Source organism: Toxotes jaculatrix, chromosome 10 (genome assembly GCF_017976425.1).
Source record: "Toxotes jaculatrix isolate fToxJac2 chromosome 10, fToxJac2.pri, whole genome shotgun sequence".
NCBI lineage: Eukaryota > Metazoa > Chordata > Actinopteri > Toxotidae > Toxotes > Toxotes jaculatrix.
Genome location: NC_054403.1, coordinates 21,735,439 through 21,752,298, shown reverse-complemented (window position 1 = coordinate 21,752,298; position 16,860 = coordinate 21,735,439). Strand labels below are relative to the sequence as shown.

The following is a 16,860-nucleotide window of genomic DNA, read 5'->3' as shown; positions in this document are numbered from 1 at the left end:
CATAAACACACCAACGCCACCACCCCAACCAGAAGAGTATCTTGCTGTCATATTCAATCCCCCCCAGACTTCTAGGGGCCACAGAGTCATCATGCCTGTAGTGGAGAGACCTTGGCAGGGAAAACTTTAACTGTAGGGTTTTTTTTTTTTTTTGGTCAAAATTCAATCAATTATACAGTACTTTGGAAGCCATGACAAACATGGAATGGGTAATGGAGGACAGCCATTTCTTCCTCTGGTGCTGCTGCTGTTTGTTGGGCATCTTCCTCTTCTTTTTCTACCTCCTATTGTAATTCCTCCTCTTCTTCATTTCTCCTTGTACCCATGGATACTTATCTTAGCTTACTTGAACTTTTGCGAACTTTACTTTGTTTGTCTTGTCTCCATGCAGCTCCCGAGATCCTCCAATTCCTCAAAAGATATGCAGTTGTTTTCATAATCAGTATCACTATAATTTACAGAATTTGTCATCCTAATAGAACTGATGTATAATTCAAACAGTCATCCGTCTCTTTAATAGAATTTTTAGGAGATTAATTGCCTTCTCTCAAATGCTGTGGCAATAGAGGAGGACCAAAAAGGCTAAAATCCAATAATTGAAATGTGGGAGCAGATTGCTAGACATTGATGTACAAACCATCCCGCTATCCAAACGAGCTCTGTGTGTGTACCTGAGTGTGTGTGTGTGTTTGTGTGGTTCGTCTATCAGTGAGTGTCCTTTTCAAGGATCACAAGCCAATCTCCTGTTGGTGATAGCCTTTGCTCTACTCAAAGGTCGGCAGGTGTGACTCACAGAGAGATGAGAGGACAACTGTTTACATGAAGACATAACGAAACTCTGGATGTCGCCAATCAGCTTCTTACTGTGAGCAATGGAGTGATATATAAAGCTTGAACCATTGTGTTTATTTCACAGGATAAATTTAAAAAGTTCTGTATGTTTTTGTTTCGTCTGTGCACTAATCAGGTTTTAGTCACTTTTTAATTAAAATGTTATGCCAGTTAAATGGACTGTTTCAAACCTGTTGATGAAAATAAGCAGTTTTTGAAATTAAGGTTTTAGTTCATAATGTTTCTTTTCCAAAGTTAAACCTTGATTATTGCTCATTTACTAATCAATATGTAATTTTACCATTTATACAAATCTTGCCTATGTGCAGCAAACATATTTATCAGACCAATATGTACTTGATGAACATGTATTAGGGATAACAAATGCCCCTTTAGCTCAACTAATGCACTAACTCCTGTTGTACCCATTAAAATAAGATGTTTTCTAGTTTCCAATAAAATGTTGATGAGTTATCCATCTTTTGTTTACACCTCCCAAAATGTCACCCAAACAGTGAGGGCGCTGGATGCAGCTTGAACATAAAACATTTCCATAACCCTAAAATCAATTGCACAAATGGACAACCAGTGAAACACATGCGTTTTATTTTGGCAGCCTAAACTGTGTACTCAAGGAGCTGATGTCAGTCACTCAGCTGGAGTCATAAAGGCCGACAGACAGACACACAGTCTCATAATGGCTTTTATTTGACTTGGATGGCTTTCCTTCTGTTAGAAGAAATAACAAATAAATATCATGGTTGGTAAACAAAACAATAAAAGATTTATTAGCCATGGAACTCCTCTGAAATATGACTTTTTAATGTTTTTTTTCTTTATCTTGTTCTCTTTCTTTTGCTTTCTTTTGTGTTTTTTTGCAATCCTTCATGTTTGTCAGCAGTCCACAGAGGGCAGAATTGTATAAAAGAGATGCAAATTATCGAGATAAACAAGATAGATTTATGGATATAGTTAGATAGTTAGGCAGATAGATGGAGAGACTGATAGATAATAGAGAAGGATAGAAAAAAGGAGTGCGCGATGGAAAGCAAGAGCGATAACAGCTTTGCTTTCTATCTGTTTCCTATTTACTCTGTCAACGTCAGCATGGGAGCAACAAAGAAGAAAACCACCCTTCTGAAAAATCCCATCTCTACCCAAAAAGTGTCAGAACCTTCAAAACAAGAAGCGTAAACATGAGGAATATTTTCCGCCTGTGCTGCACATTAAAATATCATAATACCATTCCTGTCTGTCAAATGTTTGCCTTTTTTGTGCGCCTTCGTTACCGCAAGCACTGAGCAAAATTGCACATAAAAGTGCATATTTTCTTTGCCTAAAGAGTATACAATGCCAGGCACATACTTTTCCCATCAAGAAAAAAAAAAGGGGGGGGGGACGCTCATCTCTTTTCAAACAAAAGGAATGAGCCAGAAAACACAGGGCTGAAAGGGAAACGTCCAAAACGATGAAACCTTGTTAGTTTGAGGAAATGAGTTTTCTGTTTTCCGAGCACGGCTCACCAATTAACATTCATAGCACTAATAAAGGTTGATTGGCTCTGGAATAATGCACAACCAATTTTCCTCCTGTGTACTTGAGTGTGTGTATGCTTGTAAATTAGACATTGTAAGCATATACAGTATGGATGTTGGGGTCTATGTATTTGTGAGCACATACATGAGTGTGTTTCCATGTGTATTCCATGGTATGTGTGTGGGCATGCGTGTGTGTAAATGTCTGATTTCAGGCTCTGTTTCGTAACTGCGTGACAGAAAAATTTTATGAATATGGTTGGTACATAGTTAATGTTCTCCATGGAGAGGCTGGCTGATTACCATGCTGTGTATGTGTGTGTGTGTGTCTGTTAGAGCATGTGTGTGTGTCAAGGTTAAACAGAAATGTCCAAGCACAGCTCTGTTGCTCTTTTGTGCTGGTCTGTTGTGATAATTCAAATTTGCATCCACTGTCTAACATGTGTGGTCATGTATTTGTGTGTACTGTGTATGTGTGCGTGTGCTTATGTGTGTGTGTTCATCTCAGGCCTGACTGGCAGCAATATAGGGTGATTAGCTTGTCTGATATTTCATACCTCTCTTTCTCTCTCTCTAATTACATTGTGCTTTCTGAGCCCCGTTTGCCTGCCAGGCCTTTTCCCCAACAAACAACACTAATAAAGTTAAGGCCAGGCCATTGTGTCATGTCAAAAATCATTTGGCTCATATAGGTATTCATTACGAAGGAAGAAAAAGAGACTGCTGCCATGTTCAGTGTGTGCACCAAACAGAAAGAAGAAAAGAGTCATCAGAATACAGAAAAAAAAAAAGTGCTGCATGATGGTGGAGTCAAAATGCACGTGTGTTTTTTAGTTTCTCAGAATAGCTGTGATTGCTTCATTTTTCCACCAGAGCAATATCACACAGTTGGAGGGCATAAAAAAAAAAAAAAAACTTTAACATTAAAAACATGTGAAACACACACATCAACAGACACAGACACACTGATCTCATGTTCTCCGGTTCTCTCTTCCTATTTCCTTGTTCTTTCGCCGTCACTGCTTCTCCATTAATCACACACACACGCACACACGCACACACTCAGCATTTCTGATAGTTCTTTTTGTCTTTGAACCTCTTTGGACCAAATTGTTCCACTGATCATAAATGTCATATCATCCTTTCTCCCTCTCTCTTGCTCCATCTCTTTCTCCTTCTCTGCCTTTGTTCTGTAATTGCCTGTGTGTGTGTGCGTGCGTGCGTGCATGAGGATCTCATGTTTGTGGTTTTGTTTATCATCTGACTCCATACATCTTTAAGTGCTTGGAATACCTCAACTAATGTCTTCTGTCGCTCTCTCTCTTTCTCGCTGTCTCTCTTTCTCTCTCCAGAGACCTCAGTGAGAACCAGATTCAGGCAGTTCCAAGGAAAGCTTTCAGAGGAATCACCAGTGTCAAGAACCTGTAAGCACAATTACTCCCTTCCTTTCCTCCTTCCCTCTCAGCTTCCTTCTTTCTTCCATCTTCCTTCCTTCCTTTTCATCCCTCTTATATTCCTTCACCTCTATCTTTTCCCTCTTCTTTTTCTGTGTTGTCGACCTTTTTTTTCCTTTAAAAAAAAAAAATCATTCCACATATTGTTTCAGATTCAGAGTTACCTAAACTCCACTGACCTGTGTTTGGGGTCAGTCATTACAAGTTCATGCTGTACAGACAAATCCACCTAACTTTATTTTACATTGTTGTGGACATCCACAAAGTTTCCTTAAATGCCACAAATGTCCATCTGAATTTTTGGGAAATGTGTATGAAAGGATACACAACACTTTCCTGGAACGGTACGACCAACTGGAAGAGGGTATGAATGGTGTGCAATAGGATGTTTTTCCAACTTTAAAAAGGTTCTTCAGTGGAAAAAGAATTCAGGAAAGCTACACCTTAAGTGTTTCATGTAAGAAAATGCATGAATATAACCTGCAGTATCTGTGGTGCTACGGTGTTTATAGTTTGGATGTTATCACATAAAATTACATCATTGTAATTCTTAGATATGGCATTAAAAGAATTTAATTCTGAATCACTAATTTGGTTTAGATTTAGTCGTGAGCATCATAAGCACTACATTTCCTTTTTAAAATAAAACTCCCTGACACATTTTCCAGTTCCACATGGTTTGTCTGTTATTTCCATCTTCTCTGCACCTCCTCACCCTCTTTCGCGTTCTGCTTTTCATCACTTCTGCCTGTTTTCCTCCCTTTTCCTCCTCCCACCTTCTTCTCTAATTTTTGCTCCACCTTCCTCAGTATTCCCATTTTTGTTTTTTTTCCTCCTCCTCTCCCTCTCCTCTCCTCCTGTCCTGAGAGGTTTTATCCTCACATCAAGCGTTCAATACCCCCCTGTCATTTATTCATGATGTCCTAATCACCAATAGTGTAATCAATATGCTTAATCAATGCTTTCCATCAATAATGGCTGATCAATCCTGCCTGATGCTGCAAAGGAAACTGCTAGACAGACTCTCGAGGGTAAACAATGTCCTCGATGTGAGAGAGTTCGATAAAGGTTCAGATAGAACGGATAGAATAGTTTTTAAGTGCAGTGACCAGTGGCAGATTGTGGTTAAGTTTTGGTTTCTAACAGTATGGGTCAATAAACTTGGATAATGCTGGGAAAAAAAAAAATCAGATTTGATAAACAAATCTTCTCTGTGTAGATTAAAGTTTTCTGTTGTGTTTTATCAGTCATGACTGACATGACAGAGGAGAAGGAGGGAGGGTAGGATAGAAAAACAGAGCAGAGCATAATAACTACAAGATGCAAAAAGATAATAACCCATCCTTCTGGATGCTCCCCAAGTCTTATTTGTCTACCAGAGCTGCTGACAAAAAAAAACCCAACAATATTCTTTGGCTAAATGAGATAGAAAGAAAGACGGAGGGGGACAGAGAGTAAGGAAATGATTGTATTCTTAATATATACAGATTGTCTTTTGTGGTGTTTCCATTGGAATGTGCACAAAAAATAATGAGCACACTTTTTTTTTTTATATTAACTTGTGACATGTGTGGGAAGACTACATGTACACTGATAAAATACAGTAAGTTAAAGAGTTTGCATAAATAGATTTTAACTTAGAAGTAAATAAATTATTCTGGACACATGTTTGGGTTGGCACAGTCACCACAACATTTCACTCCACTAGCAAAATCACAAGTGGCTCACTAAGCTAAGTGAGCAACCACAGATACAACTGCTCGAATTAAACATCCATATATCACCTTAAAATAAGGACACAAGTCTATATACAAATCTATATGTTTCTCATGCTTTTTCATTGGGCACTTTTTGAATTGATTAATATGCATCTTGCTACAGATCGATAATTCAGAGATAGGCTACAAACAAATGTGCTCTTCTGGTTAGTTTCGTCTCCCAAGTGTGATGTAAGTGCAACATGGCCGCCAAAGTCCACAGGAGATTATTACTCTTAGGTTAAATGGACCCGAAAGTGCCTGTGCTCTGTACTGCTGTGTGTGTGTGTTTGTGTGTGTATGTAAGTGAGCGAGTGTCAGTTCCCGTGGCTGGGCTCCAAACCTTTGAGTTCAGGTTGGCCTCTGATCATCTAATCCACTCTCCCTTCTCACAGCGGACACACTCCAAACTAAACGCTACGCACCATCTTATATCTTTGACCTCAGACTCACGCAGGTATTTCTCGACCGTGTAAAGTTCAGTGCTAGCTAAATAACATAAATAAATAAATAAATAAATAAAAGACCAACTGTGGAACACAGCACATCTTAGACTACAGTGGGTTATGACGTTCCAGTACCTTACATATTGATGTCAGTGTATTCAACCATGCAGGGAAGGTTGCTGAACGTGCAAGCTCTTTTTCAGCAATTTCTTGCATCACATTCATACATTAACACACATGTACACCTGAATACTGCCCAGTATAACCACAGTCTCCACAGAGCAGATCCACTGTATGAATTTCCAGACTGTGTATGCAGGACATATTCCACTCTTAAGTGCTACACCTGGCCCCTTACCTTTTTAACACCAGACTGCTGTTTTAACGTGGCTCCTCGCTTTTTGCCAAAGCTATAAAGTCATATCAATCGAGTTTGTCAGCAGAATTGTCTCTGCCCCTAAATTGTACAAAATTGCTTTAAAGTACAAAGTGAATTATTTTACTTTTTTTTTTTGCCAAAATTAGGAGTGACTCAGGCATATAAAGATCATTCATTTCTTCCTCCCTCTTTTTGATGTTTTACAGCACCTCCTCATCCCCCTCTTCCCTATTCTCCTTGTCTTTCTTTCTGTGGTTTCTTGTCTTGTCAGCGCTGCTTTCTTACACTTTCTCCTCCTCCTTCCTTCCTCCCTCCATGTTTTCCTTGCGCCTTTTCTTCCCCTCAGATTGCATCCCTTTCCCTTTCCTCCTCTCTCCATCTTCCTTTTGTTCTCTCCGTCTTCATCTGTCATCACATCTTCATCCTCTGTCCTTTCTTCCAGCAAATTCACTTTCCCTTCGTCCATTATTCTTCATCTTGTTTCTTTTATCCCGTCATCTGTCTGTCAATCTTTTGTCTATCCTCGCTCTTTCCCTCTTGGTCCCTTTTCTTTCTCTGTTCCTTTTTCTTTTTTCTTTTTTCAATTTCCATTTCTCTCTCCATTCCACCCTCTATCGTTCACTCCATCCCTACTCTCCATCTTCCCTCCATTTCTCCCTCCTTTCTCACATCCCTCCTTTCTCAGCTCCCACCAATTAGCCCCTCCTTTAAATTCCTTCTCCATCTCTCCCACTTTTTCCTCAGTACACCCCCCCTTCCATTAGACAAGGTGACTCCTGCAGTAAAAGGCTCAACCCTCCATTACACATTACACAGAGTAAAAAAAAAAAAAAAACCCTTCATGACATTCTGTCCCTGGTGGACACAGCATTGACTTTCTCATATGTCTCCCTCTCCCTCTCACTTTCGTCTCTGTCTCTCTCTCCGCCTCTTCACCACTCTCAGTCACTCTCCATCCATGTCCCTCTCCCTTTCTGTTTCACTCACTCTTTCTCAGAGGGTATAGGGTCTCTGCCTTTCTCTCTCAGTTGTTCTCTTTCATGCTGCCTAGTGGCTACCACAGCATTGTGCGCCATTTATTGCACGTCTTTCATACGCGCGCACATACACACACATACTGGCGAAACCTTTCGACCCTGCTATCAGATCGACTGTTTTGCTGAAACTGCCAAGAACCTGGCAAATACGATTACAGTAGTCTTCCACTAACCTAAGGAGACAGGTATATGCCATACATCTGTGTGTAGGTGTTTGTGTGTGTATGTGTGAGCTCCCCTATACATTGTGCTGACTGCTGGTCCTGTCATTCCCCTAAACTCAACCTGTCAGTCAAACTGCAGATGATAAAGGCAAATGGAGAGTTAGAATGGATGAAAGCTCTGTGCCAAAATTCCTGTAATATACTGTATGTTTTATGGTTTTATCTGTGTCACATTCTGGATGCTTGTATCATATCCAGTTTTATCTAATCTTATTTTCCATAATCTAATCTTGTCATGTCTTGTCTTGTTGTGTCCTGTCTTGTCTTGCCTTGTCAGAAAAGTCGTCATGCTAACCACTCCTGTGAATGTCCAACAGCATGGTGTCTTTGGCATCTAACACTTCTGGTTTCTTACTCTACTCATCATTTACCTTTTTTTCTTTTTCTTTTTTTTTCCCAAATAATGTGCGTAAAGTGTGAGGCAGGTTGCCTCTGCACAACGGAGGTGACAAATTGAAATTTACCATTAGACCGGAATACAAATACAGTTCAGATATAGCAATGAGAAAGCTCTGCGTCCTCAGAAAACTGACCCTTGCACCACCACCCACGCTATAAGTAAAAAAAGAAGAATACATTTCAGCTGGTACAGTGGGCACTGCACTGAAGTTTAATGATTTCTTAGTATTTAAATTATTCTAACTGTAACTGCCTTTACTAACTGGCAGTATCAAGTCTTATATAACACTACTGCAGACCTTGAATTGGCCATCTATTGCATTTACAGTACTTTTTGCTCTTCCTCCTATGTTGGAAAAAAAAAATCATAATATCGTTGACTTGTTGCAAAGACCTTGTCTTACACTACAAATGAGAAGTGTCATATAACTAATTCAATTAAATACAAAATTTATTCATCCCTCAGGGAGCAATTTGATGCAAGCTGGTTTGCAAACAGAACAACGTAAAATCACAACAAGCAATTAATTCACATGCTTCAAGACAAAGCAAAAATGCTAAGTATTTTCATGTAGAGATGTAAAAGGCTATGATAAAAATGAAGCAAGAAAACCAATAAAAAAGTTTACTATACAGGTGGCAGAGTTGAAAATGACATATCATGCAGCATTTCAGCAGTTTACTACTGAAATACTTTCTGCTCACAGTGACGAGAGACAGAGAACCACAGATACTTTGTGTATATAGTTGTAGTCACACTTAAATCACTACATATGTGAGTCAGTCATGCTGGGAGGCATATAGCCGTAGTTGGATTACAGAGGCATGGACACATCAGATAAGCTACAGCTGTTTCATATGCCCTCACATTACACCTCAGTGCCCACACAGACACGCTTTTTATCTTCTATAGCCATCACGTCCTCATATTGTACCTTGTTTTCCATCTGCCAGCCTTCTCACTCTCTTACCCACTTTTTTATTGTGATGAAATTTAATTCATTTTTCCCCCTGGGTCCACCCATGCTCGACTTCGACACACTCATAGTACCTTCAGGTGGTTTGGAAGAATTTGTTCAGAGAATGCAATATGTAATTTCTTCAACAATACAACCGTACAGTTTATCAGTGTAAGAACAAAAAAAAAAAAACCACCCCATTGCTTTACTTCTTTACCTTTCTCCTTCCTGTCATCCTCTCCTCTTTCTTCTCCCTCGTAAAACGCCTCCACGCTTCATGCTTCCCTACCCACAATGCAGTGCAGGATGGCCGTTTGTTTGAATTATGACAACAGCGCCTTAGAGAGAGGTGAGAACATTGTGTCGGCTGCGTGCACATGCACACACACAATCACACAAGTTTCTGACCTGCACTGTTGTGTGCCTCTGTCATTGCAAATGCTTGCCTTTAGTTGTTTTTATGTCTACTACAATTCCAGTAGTGGACAGCTTGAGCCAGGCGTGTATCTTGCAAGTATGTGTGTGTGAAAATATATTAAAAAAAGACGAATAATTAGCATCATTTTGAGAACAGAACATCTTTAAACGAAGGTGAAATCCAGAACGATAATGCACACACACTCCACAGAGTAATTTCTTCCCCTACCAAGCATTCTGTTCATGCCGGGAGTGGCATGGAAGAAGAATGAAGACATAATGGCCAGCTTCTTGAAATCAGATTCCCATTTTTCTTTGCATGACACCAACCCCCTACGCGCTTCCTTAAATGGCAGGATGTAGCTAATTCATTAAAGGTTGTGACCAGCCGAGACAGGAGGGAGAAAATGTCAATAGCTTTGTCTGAATTGTAACATATTTAGGGAGGCAGCTTTCCCCTAACAGTTGTATTTTTCATCGCAGTGATAGGATTTGCAATCCAGTTTTGATGTAACATTTACTTAAACTCACATTCAGGAAAAGACAACCGGCAAATTGTAGTGTTTAGTTTCAGCTGTAGACAGACTGCAGTAAATTAGATTTTAGAGTTTTGCAAGGTTGCTTTTATTTAACCTGAACTTTAACACAAGACAAATATGTTTCCATCTTTTTTCTCTGCTTATTTTTGTTGCCAACAGAGCTACAAAAAAATCATAAATCCACTTCGAGCAAATGTAAGGTTACATTCCGTTTGACTTATTCGCACAAAAGATTTGGATGGAAAGCCACTCGTTATCCTTGACTGCATGCACCAGTCTCAGTTTGTAACACAGTCAACAGAGGTGGACTTATAATTATGTGAAATACATGACATGGCTTCATGTACCCTTGAACATCACTAAAAGCAGAGCCATCATTTGCAAGTCAAAACCAACCCTTCATAGCACAAATTCATCATTTAGTGCATTAAGGCCACATGAAGTGGCAGCCATTGCAGATGTCCATCCACCTTTCATTAATCCTACATTAGCAGGACTTCATGTATTCCAAGCATTTGAATCAACAGCACAGCAAAACTGCATCGATTGTCTCACTTATACGAATGTGATTGTATCAAAATGTTATACTTAGATAGAAAGAGAACCAGATGAGACAGGAGAGAGTTATAAAAGCAAACAAAAAGATTTAAAGATTGTTAATGGCAGAGAAAGTGAGAGAGAGAGAGGAGAGTCCTCTTTTCAGCCCTTCACTCTTCACGTCCACATTCCCACCACATCTGTCCTTGGTCCACTCCTCATTTCTTTAACTTTTGTCCTTTCAGTCTCCATCCTGCTCCTCTCAGTACTTGCAGTCCTGTCTCCAGGTGACCAGCCCTTCTTTCTTTCATTTCCCCCTTTCTCATTTTACCCAGTGTCCCCTGTCCACCTTCTTTCCTTAGCCCTTCATTCTATTTTCTATCTGTCTCCTATCATTGACTCCCCTGCACCTTTTCTTTGAATCCTTTCACCAGTTCTGCTGACTCCTTTCTCCCTCTGTTCTTTATTTTCCCATTCTCACACCGTTCAGTTTTTCTCCTCAGTCCATTCACCCCCAGTGACCTTTGTTTTAATTTGCTCCTTGGTGTGTTTCTGTCTAAATGTGCAGTCAGACCGGTAACAACAAAAGACAAGTTCTCGGTTCGCTTGATGGACAAAAAATGACAAAGTGTGGTTTGGTTTTGGAGAGATTGCCATTACCTAACTTACTTAGAAAAGTTTATGCAAATGTGCAGAAGCAAATAATATTTTAGTTCAGTTGTAAAATTTCCTTTGAGTTTGGCTCGTGGTTTCTACTTGTCAAGTGGAAATATGTAAGAAGATGTGGTTATAGTCAAAAATTCTGTACATGTATTATCAATTTGCCTTCCACAAGTGACATTCCATACTATAGAAACAGCAGAGTCCCTGCAAGTGTGAGTGCACGGTAGCTATCAAACAAATTCAATACAGACTTTTTCTACATTTATTTTGTTCTTTTGTTGTTAGATTGTTTCTATTTTCTATGTTGAGCATATGAAGCCAAAAGGGGCTGTCAAGAATTCGGGAAAGTTTGGACATTTCTGTTGTCACTTGCTTCACAGTGGCCGCATTTGACCAGAACATACAAAATGTGCGAGTGACATGGTGTTGTAATACAACCAACCACAGCAAATATGTTTCCAGTATGTCTCCATCGCCATTCATTGTGGCGATGGAGACATAATTTTTCTTTTTACCAACAAAAGTGTTCTGTATAAGGCACAAGAGACATTTTTGTAATTCCCAGTCAGAACTTGTGCTATTTCTATTAATTTTCTCATTTGATGAATCATTATTTGTTGATATGAATTGTATGGAAACCCCAGTTATAGTCTGTTCTCCTTCTCTTCTTCTGTCCTTTCATTAATTACTCAGTCAGTAGTTGTTGCTCACTGATGGTTTCATGGAGTGGCAGAGCTGCTGCGTGTGTGTTTCTGTGTGTGTGCTTCCCACTGTTCCAGATGGTAGCAGAGGGATGCATTGAATCAGTCTGCCAATAGGCCTTATGATAGACATGATTAAACACACTAATTATATGGAAGGAAATTAAATTTTGGACCCCTGTTCCATCCCCCTGTAATAAACATCTGCGATCTGAACACAGGAAAGCACACACAAGGACTATAAATTCAACACAATGCTACGAATACAGAGAACACACACTCGCACAGACACACAAAGTACACCCTCATTCCAGACTGATACCAATCATGTCACTGCTAATCAGGGTGCTTGGTGAACAAAGCTGTCAGAGGAATCCAATCATATCACAGATGATGGAATCGTTTGCTGTGGATGAGGATGGAAGATGAAGTGAATGGCCACCAATAATCCACCAGTTATTCTCAACTTTAGGAAAATTAAAGGGGTTTCTGGAGGATGGTGACAAGATGTTCTAGAAAAAATTATCAACACAGTTGAAGAGCTGAAGATACTTCACTACTTGTCTGACAGTCGTCGTCAGTTCTCCAGAGTGGTGGAAATCCCCCAACCTGACATCAAGAATTCACAAGTATTCACAAGTGAAAGTCAGATGCACTGCATACTCCTCCACCACCCCAGCCTCTACACCCTTATTTGTCACGTAAAGGGTGCACTACTTCCTGCACTATCACTGAATGTAAGCATGGACATACATTGTGGGAGATGAAATTGTCCAGTATGGATGCAGTTACTAGGCACCTTTATCGACCTCTTTGTTCTTTAAAATGGCACAACCTTATCTCTTAGCTAAGAGCAGCACTAAAAGGTAGGCTTTAATAACTACAGTCAACTTTGGCAGTGCCATGTGTCTCCATATGGTTGATCAGGCTGTGTGCCAGTTTGCTATCCTAAAAAAAAAAAAAAAAAACAACACAAGCCTTTTAATTACACAAAACACAAATATGGCACAACCATATGCTTGTATTATCCCCAGACAGACTATATTTTAGAGACCAGTCATTTAACAGATGCTCACACTCGCAGCTCTCTTCCAACAAGTAGCCAAAAGAAAAAAAAACCCTTAGATTTAAAACACAGCTTTTGACAGGAGTGCACACCCTATCCCACTATTCTTTTACACTGTTATACAACAGACCACTTGTTTAGTACCCTACATTGATGATCCTAGCGATCTTTACAAATTGTACTCAATTAATCAAACGCGGCATGGCAAGGCGGTAAACAACTTATCTCTCAATCACCTCTAAAATATAATTGCATTGCATCAAAGCAGATCAAAGCATCTCCTCAGTCTCTGGAAGCCTTTGGAGGACTGAAAATAATTACGTTGCGAGCCAAACCTGGCCTGTGGGCACAGAGTTGTTTGATATTTACTGTCTTGAGTCCAAACTGAATTCATGCCAGCCGTTTACCACCAGCAGCTGGTCAATATTATGTAGAAAAACTTGAAATATGTGCTTTACTGTGCTGCACAGGAGACTGCTTTCCATGAACCTGTCCTGCACATCAGTGCCGTCTCCAGCATGGAGCAAATGTAGAAATAAGAGCATACATTTCAGATGGTGTTTTTTTTTTTTCCTTCAGTTTTGTCACATAATTTAAGTAAGATGATGATGTTCACCTTTTTCTAATTAGATTTTAACATTTCCTTTGTGTGAAGACACTGCTTTGTGGCCTTTCTTTGACCAGTAGCTTCTTATTGAGGTGCACTTGTGATGTACTAGTAAATACACTTTTCAGACACTCTTAGGACTTAAATATCCCTCGAATCTGCACATATAAAAACAAACCAAAGAATATGTTGCTCCTGAAGCCCAGATGCCATTTCTGTTGCCTTACTGAGAAAACCCAGCTCTGGTTTGGGAGGCACTTTCCTCAGGGTTAAAAGCTGACATGACTGATACAACAGGTGCTGCCATTTGGTGAACACACACCGGGGCTATGTAGAGAAGAAGAAAAAGGGATTTAAAAGGTTGATAAAAGAAAACAGGGAGAAGGAATGGATTAGCAATGGATAGATGGAGTGTGAGAAGAGTAAAGGTGAAGGGGGATCAGAGATGAGAGGAGATGAGAGGGCACTAGGGGGAGAAAAAATGGATTATGAATGGAGAGAGGGAGAAAACATGAACAATGGAGAAGATAGATGCTTGGAAACAAGGAGAGAAAAAAGAAAAGGAGAGGATAGAAGTAAAAAAAGGATTAGGGACAGAGGGCTCTAGTGGAAGAGAAATGAGATGGGGAAGGGGACAAGGAGGAGAAGATTAAGGTGGAGTGATATGCTTTTATCTTCTAGTGTCTGGAGAGCAGACAGTAACTAGCCATGCTGTGTGTGTGTGTGTGTGTGTGTGTGTGTGTGTGTGTGTGTGTGTGTAGCAGGCTAAATGCCTCATCCTTCTTGGTTGAGTTAGAAAAAAAAACAAGAGAAAATAACAAAAAAGATACTTTTAAATGTCTGTCCTTTGTATCTTTCCATCTGAAATACATTCATCTGCTCCTCTGGAGAAGAAGAGAGGGGGAGGAGAGACAGAGGGATGGATGGATGAGAAGGAGGGAGTGAGGGAGGGAGGAGTGGAGGTTTCAGGGTTGTTGGGTTCATGGATGGAGGGATGGATGGTGTCGAGGAGGGGGGTTGAATACCTAGACCCGAGCAAATTAAAGTAAAAGCAAAAGGATGGATGACAGAGGGGCACAGGGTGCATCTGGGAGTCCGGTGAACGAGGTGACGAGCAAGCCAGGGAGGAGGGGGAGGTAGAAAAGGGGAGAGAGAAGAAGAGTTGGGTGGTAGAAAGAGAGAGAGTAAAAGCAAGAGAGAGAGAGGAAGGAAGGAAAACGGGAAAGAGAGGCAGAGTCGTGACTGTAGGTTGATTTACGGAGGCTTTCCTTTTAATGAAATTGTTTCAGTGACAGAGCCAGTAAAAGGCCCTTAATGGATTGGCTGGCCTAATGTAATGAAATTACTCCCTCTTTCACTACAGAGAGAGAAAAAAAGAATAAAAGAGGACATGGGGAGGAGGAGGAGGAGGAGGATGGGAGAGGAGAAAATGCAATTAATATTTACAGAACAGACAAGCAGGGTGGGCTTTAGTAGCTACGGCTCGCTCACTCTCTTCTTCAGTGTGTGTACCTCTCTCATCCCTCTCTCTCCCGGTGGCCAGTGTACGCTGGGCGTACGGCAAGGGAGGGAGGTGATAGGCTGACGCCAGACAGGCCACTCCGCACACCGGTCTCCTCTCTCGCGCTCTCCTTTTCCTCTTCTCCCCTCCTCAGGGCTGGCCATATCAGCGCTGAGGTGAGAGACTTAACCTTAGCTTGTGTGCTATCGTCTGGACTGGGTATCCCTAGAGTGTGTGTCTTTGCGTGTTTGTGTATGTGTGGGAGTGAGAGTTAATACCGGTGTCTACCTGCTACCCTAAGCCCACTACCGAGGTATCACCTCACACACACACACCCCCACAGACACACACACACATTCACTCACGCAACCCATCTTTTGTTAGTCCCTCCCCCAGCTGAGCGGACCCTACCGACTTGCGCCTGACTCTCTCCCATCTCTGTCTCTCATCTGTGTGTGTGTGTGTGTGTTTGTCTCTGTGTGTGTTTGTGTGCATGGTGCAGGCAACTGGACAGCAACCACATCAGCTGCATCGAAGATGGAGCTTTCCGAGCGCTGCGCGATCTGGAGATACTGTAAGTAGAGAAAAACCCTGGTCCTCTCACTCTGACTCCTCCATCTCTCTTCCCCCTCTGCCTCCTCTTCTCATCAGCCCCTTGTTTTCCTCTCTTCCCCTTTTCATGTGCTGTCTGCGAAGCAGGAATCTGTCCTGCGCTCTCCTCCTCTCGCTATCAGCTTTGTTTTCTGTCTTGTTCTGTCTCTTCATCCTTTTATGCCTCTTTTACCTTTCATGTAAAAATTCACATCTTTCTCTCTTCTTCTCTCCTCTGCTCTCCTCACCTCTCTTACTTGCTTGTCACCTCTCATTCTTTCCCCTTCATCTACTTTTCTATCTGATCTTTTTATCTTTCTCTTTATACACATCTGCTATTTGTTCTGATATAAGATATCTGATATAAGAAAAGCTTCAACTTGAAGAGGTTTTTATTGAGAAACTGTAGTTTCTTCACATGCTTCTGTGTGTGAATTATCTTTAGCGACGTCCCTGTGTATGTGTATATGTCTGTGCGCTGAGGTGCACATCTAAGTACTTGTGTGAATTGCTTACAAGGATAAAGCGTAGCGTACCTGTTCATCCACCAGCAACTGTGTCGTCCTTGACTTACAATACACTGATACACACACACACACACCCACACACATATACACACACACACAAGCACAAAGAGTGAGGAAAAAAGTGTATCTGCCACCTGCTGTGGTTTGCATTTTCTCTGCACCGTGTGTGTTGAGGCATATGGGTGATTCCCTCTGCATATAGGAATGCGTTAATGCTCTAGTATGTTTGCTTCCAGCTGTCTATGTGATTGTGTGTGTGTAGCTGACTGTGCGAGAGAGAGTGTGTGCAAGTTTGTGTGTCTGATCTGTCCACATTTTTAGAGCTGCTCATTTGTCACTATGCTCAGAGGTGTGACTGGCATCTGTGCAATGCTAGGTTGTACTGGGAAAAGTGTCTACTTCTCTACACTTACACATTATTGCACATGGATATGTGTCTATGTGTGTCCATGACATTTGTTCTTGCACAGAGGCAGATGCTATGCTCGATTGTGCATCTTAGCCTCAACTTATTGCAACAAGTCAGCTGCCTAAGAACATATTTTCAGAAGATTTTTGTGATAAAATACAGTAAATAAAAGCTGTGGTGGCTGAGCTTAATTCTGTGAAAAACAAAGAAAGAAAGACGTTAACAAGGATTTTTTTTTTCTTTGTTTGGCACAAGCATTGGTTCATTTGTCTGCAGGGTTG

General features: G+C 40.8%; 1 protein-coding gene across 1 annotated transcript in view; it reads left to right on the top strand.

Moving 5' to 3' along the window:
- The window catches only part of slit3 (slit homolog 3 (Drosophila)), a 224,324-nt gene that overhangs the window by 117,066 nt on the left and 90,398 nt on the right, over positions 1 to 16,860 (top strand). Inside the window, exons 5-6 of the mRNA XM_041047960.1 lie at positions 3,719 to 3,790; positions 15,555 to 15,626. Coding sequence (XP_040903894.1) covers positions 3,719 to 3,790; positions 15,555 to 15,626 — 144 coding nt within the window. The remainder of the gene's footprint in view (positions 1 to 3,718; positions 3,791 to 15,554; positions 15,627 to 16,860) is intronic.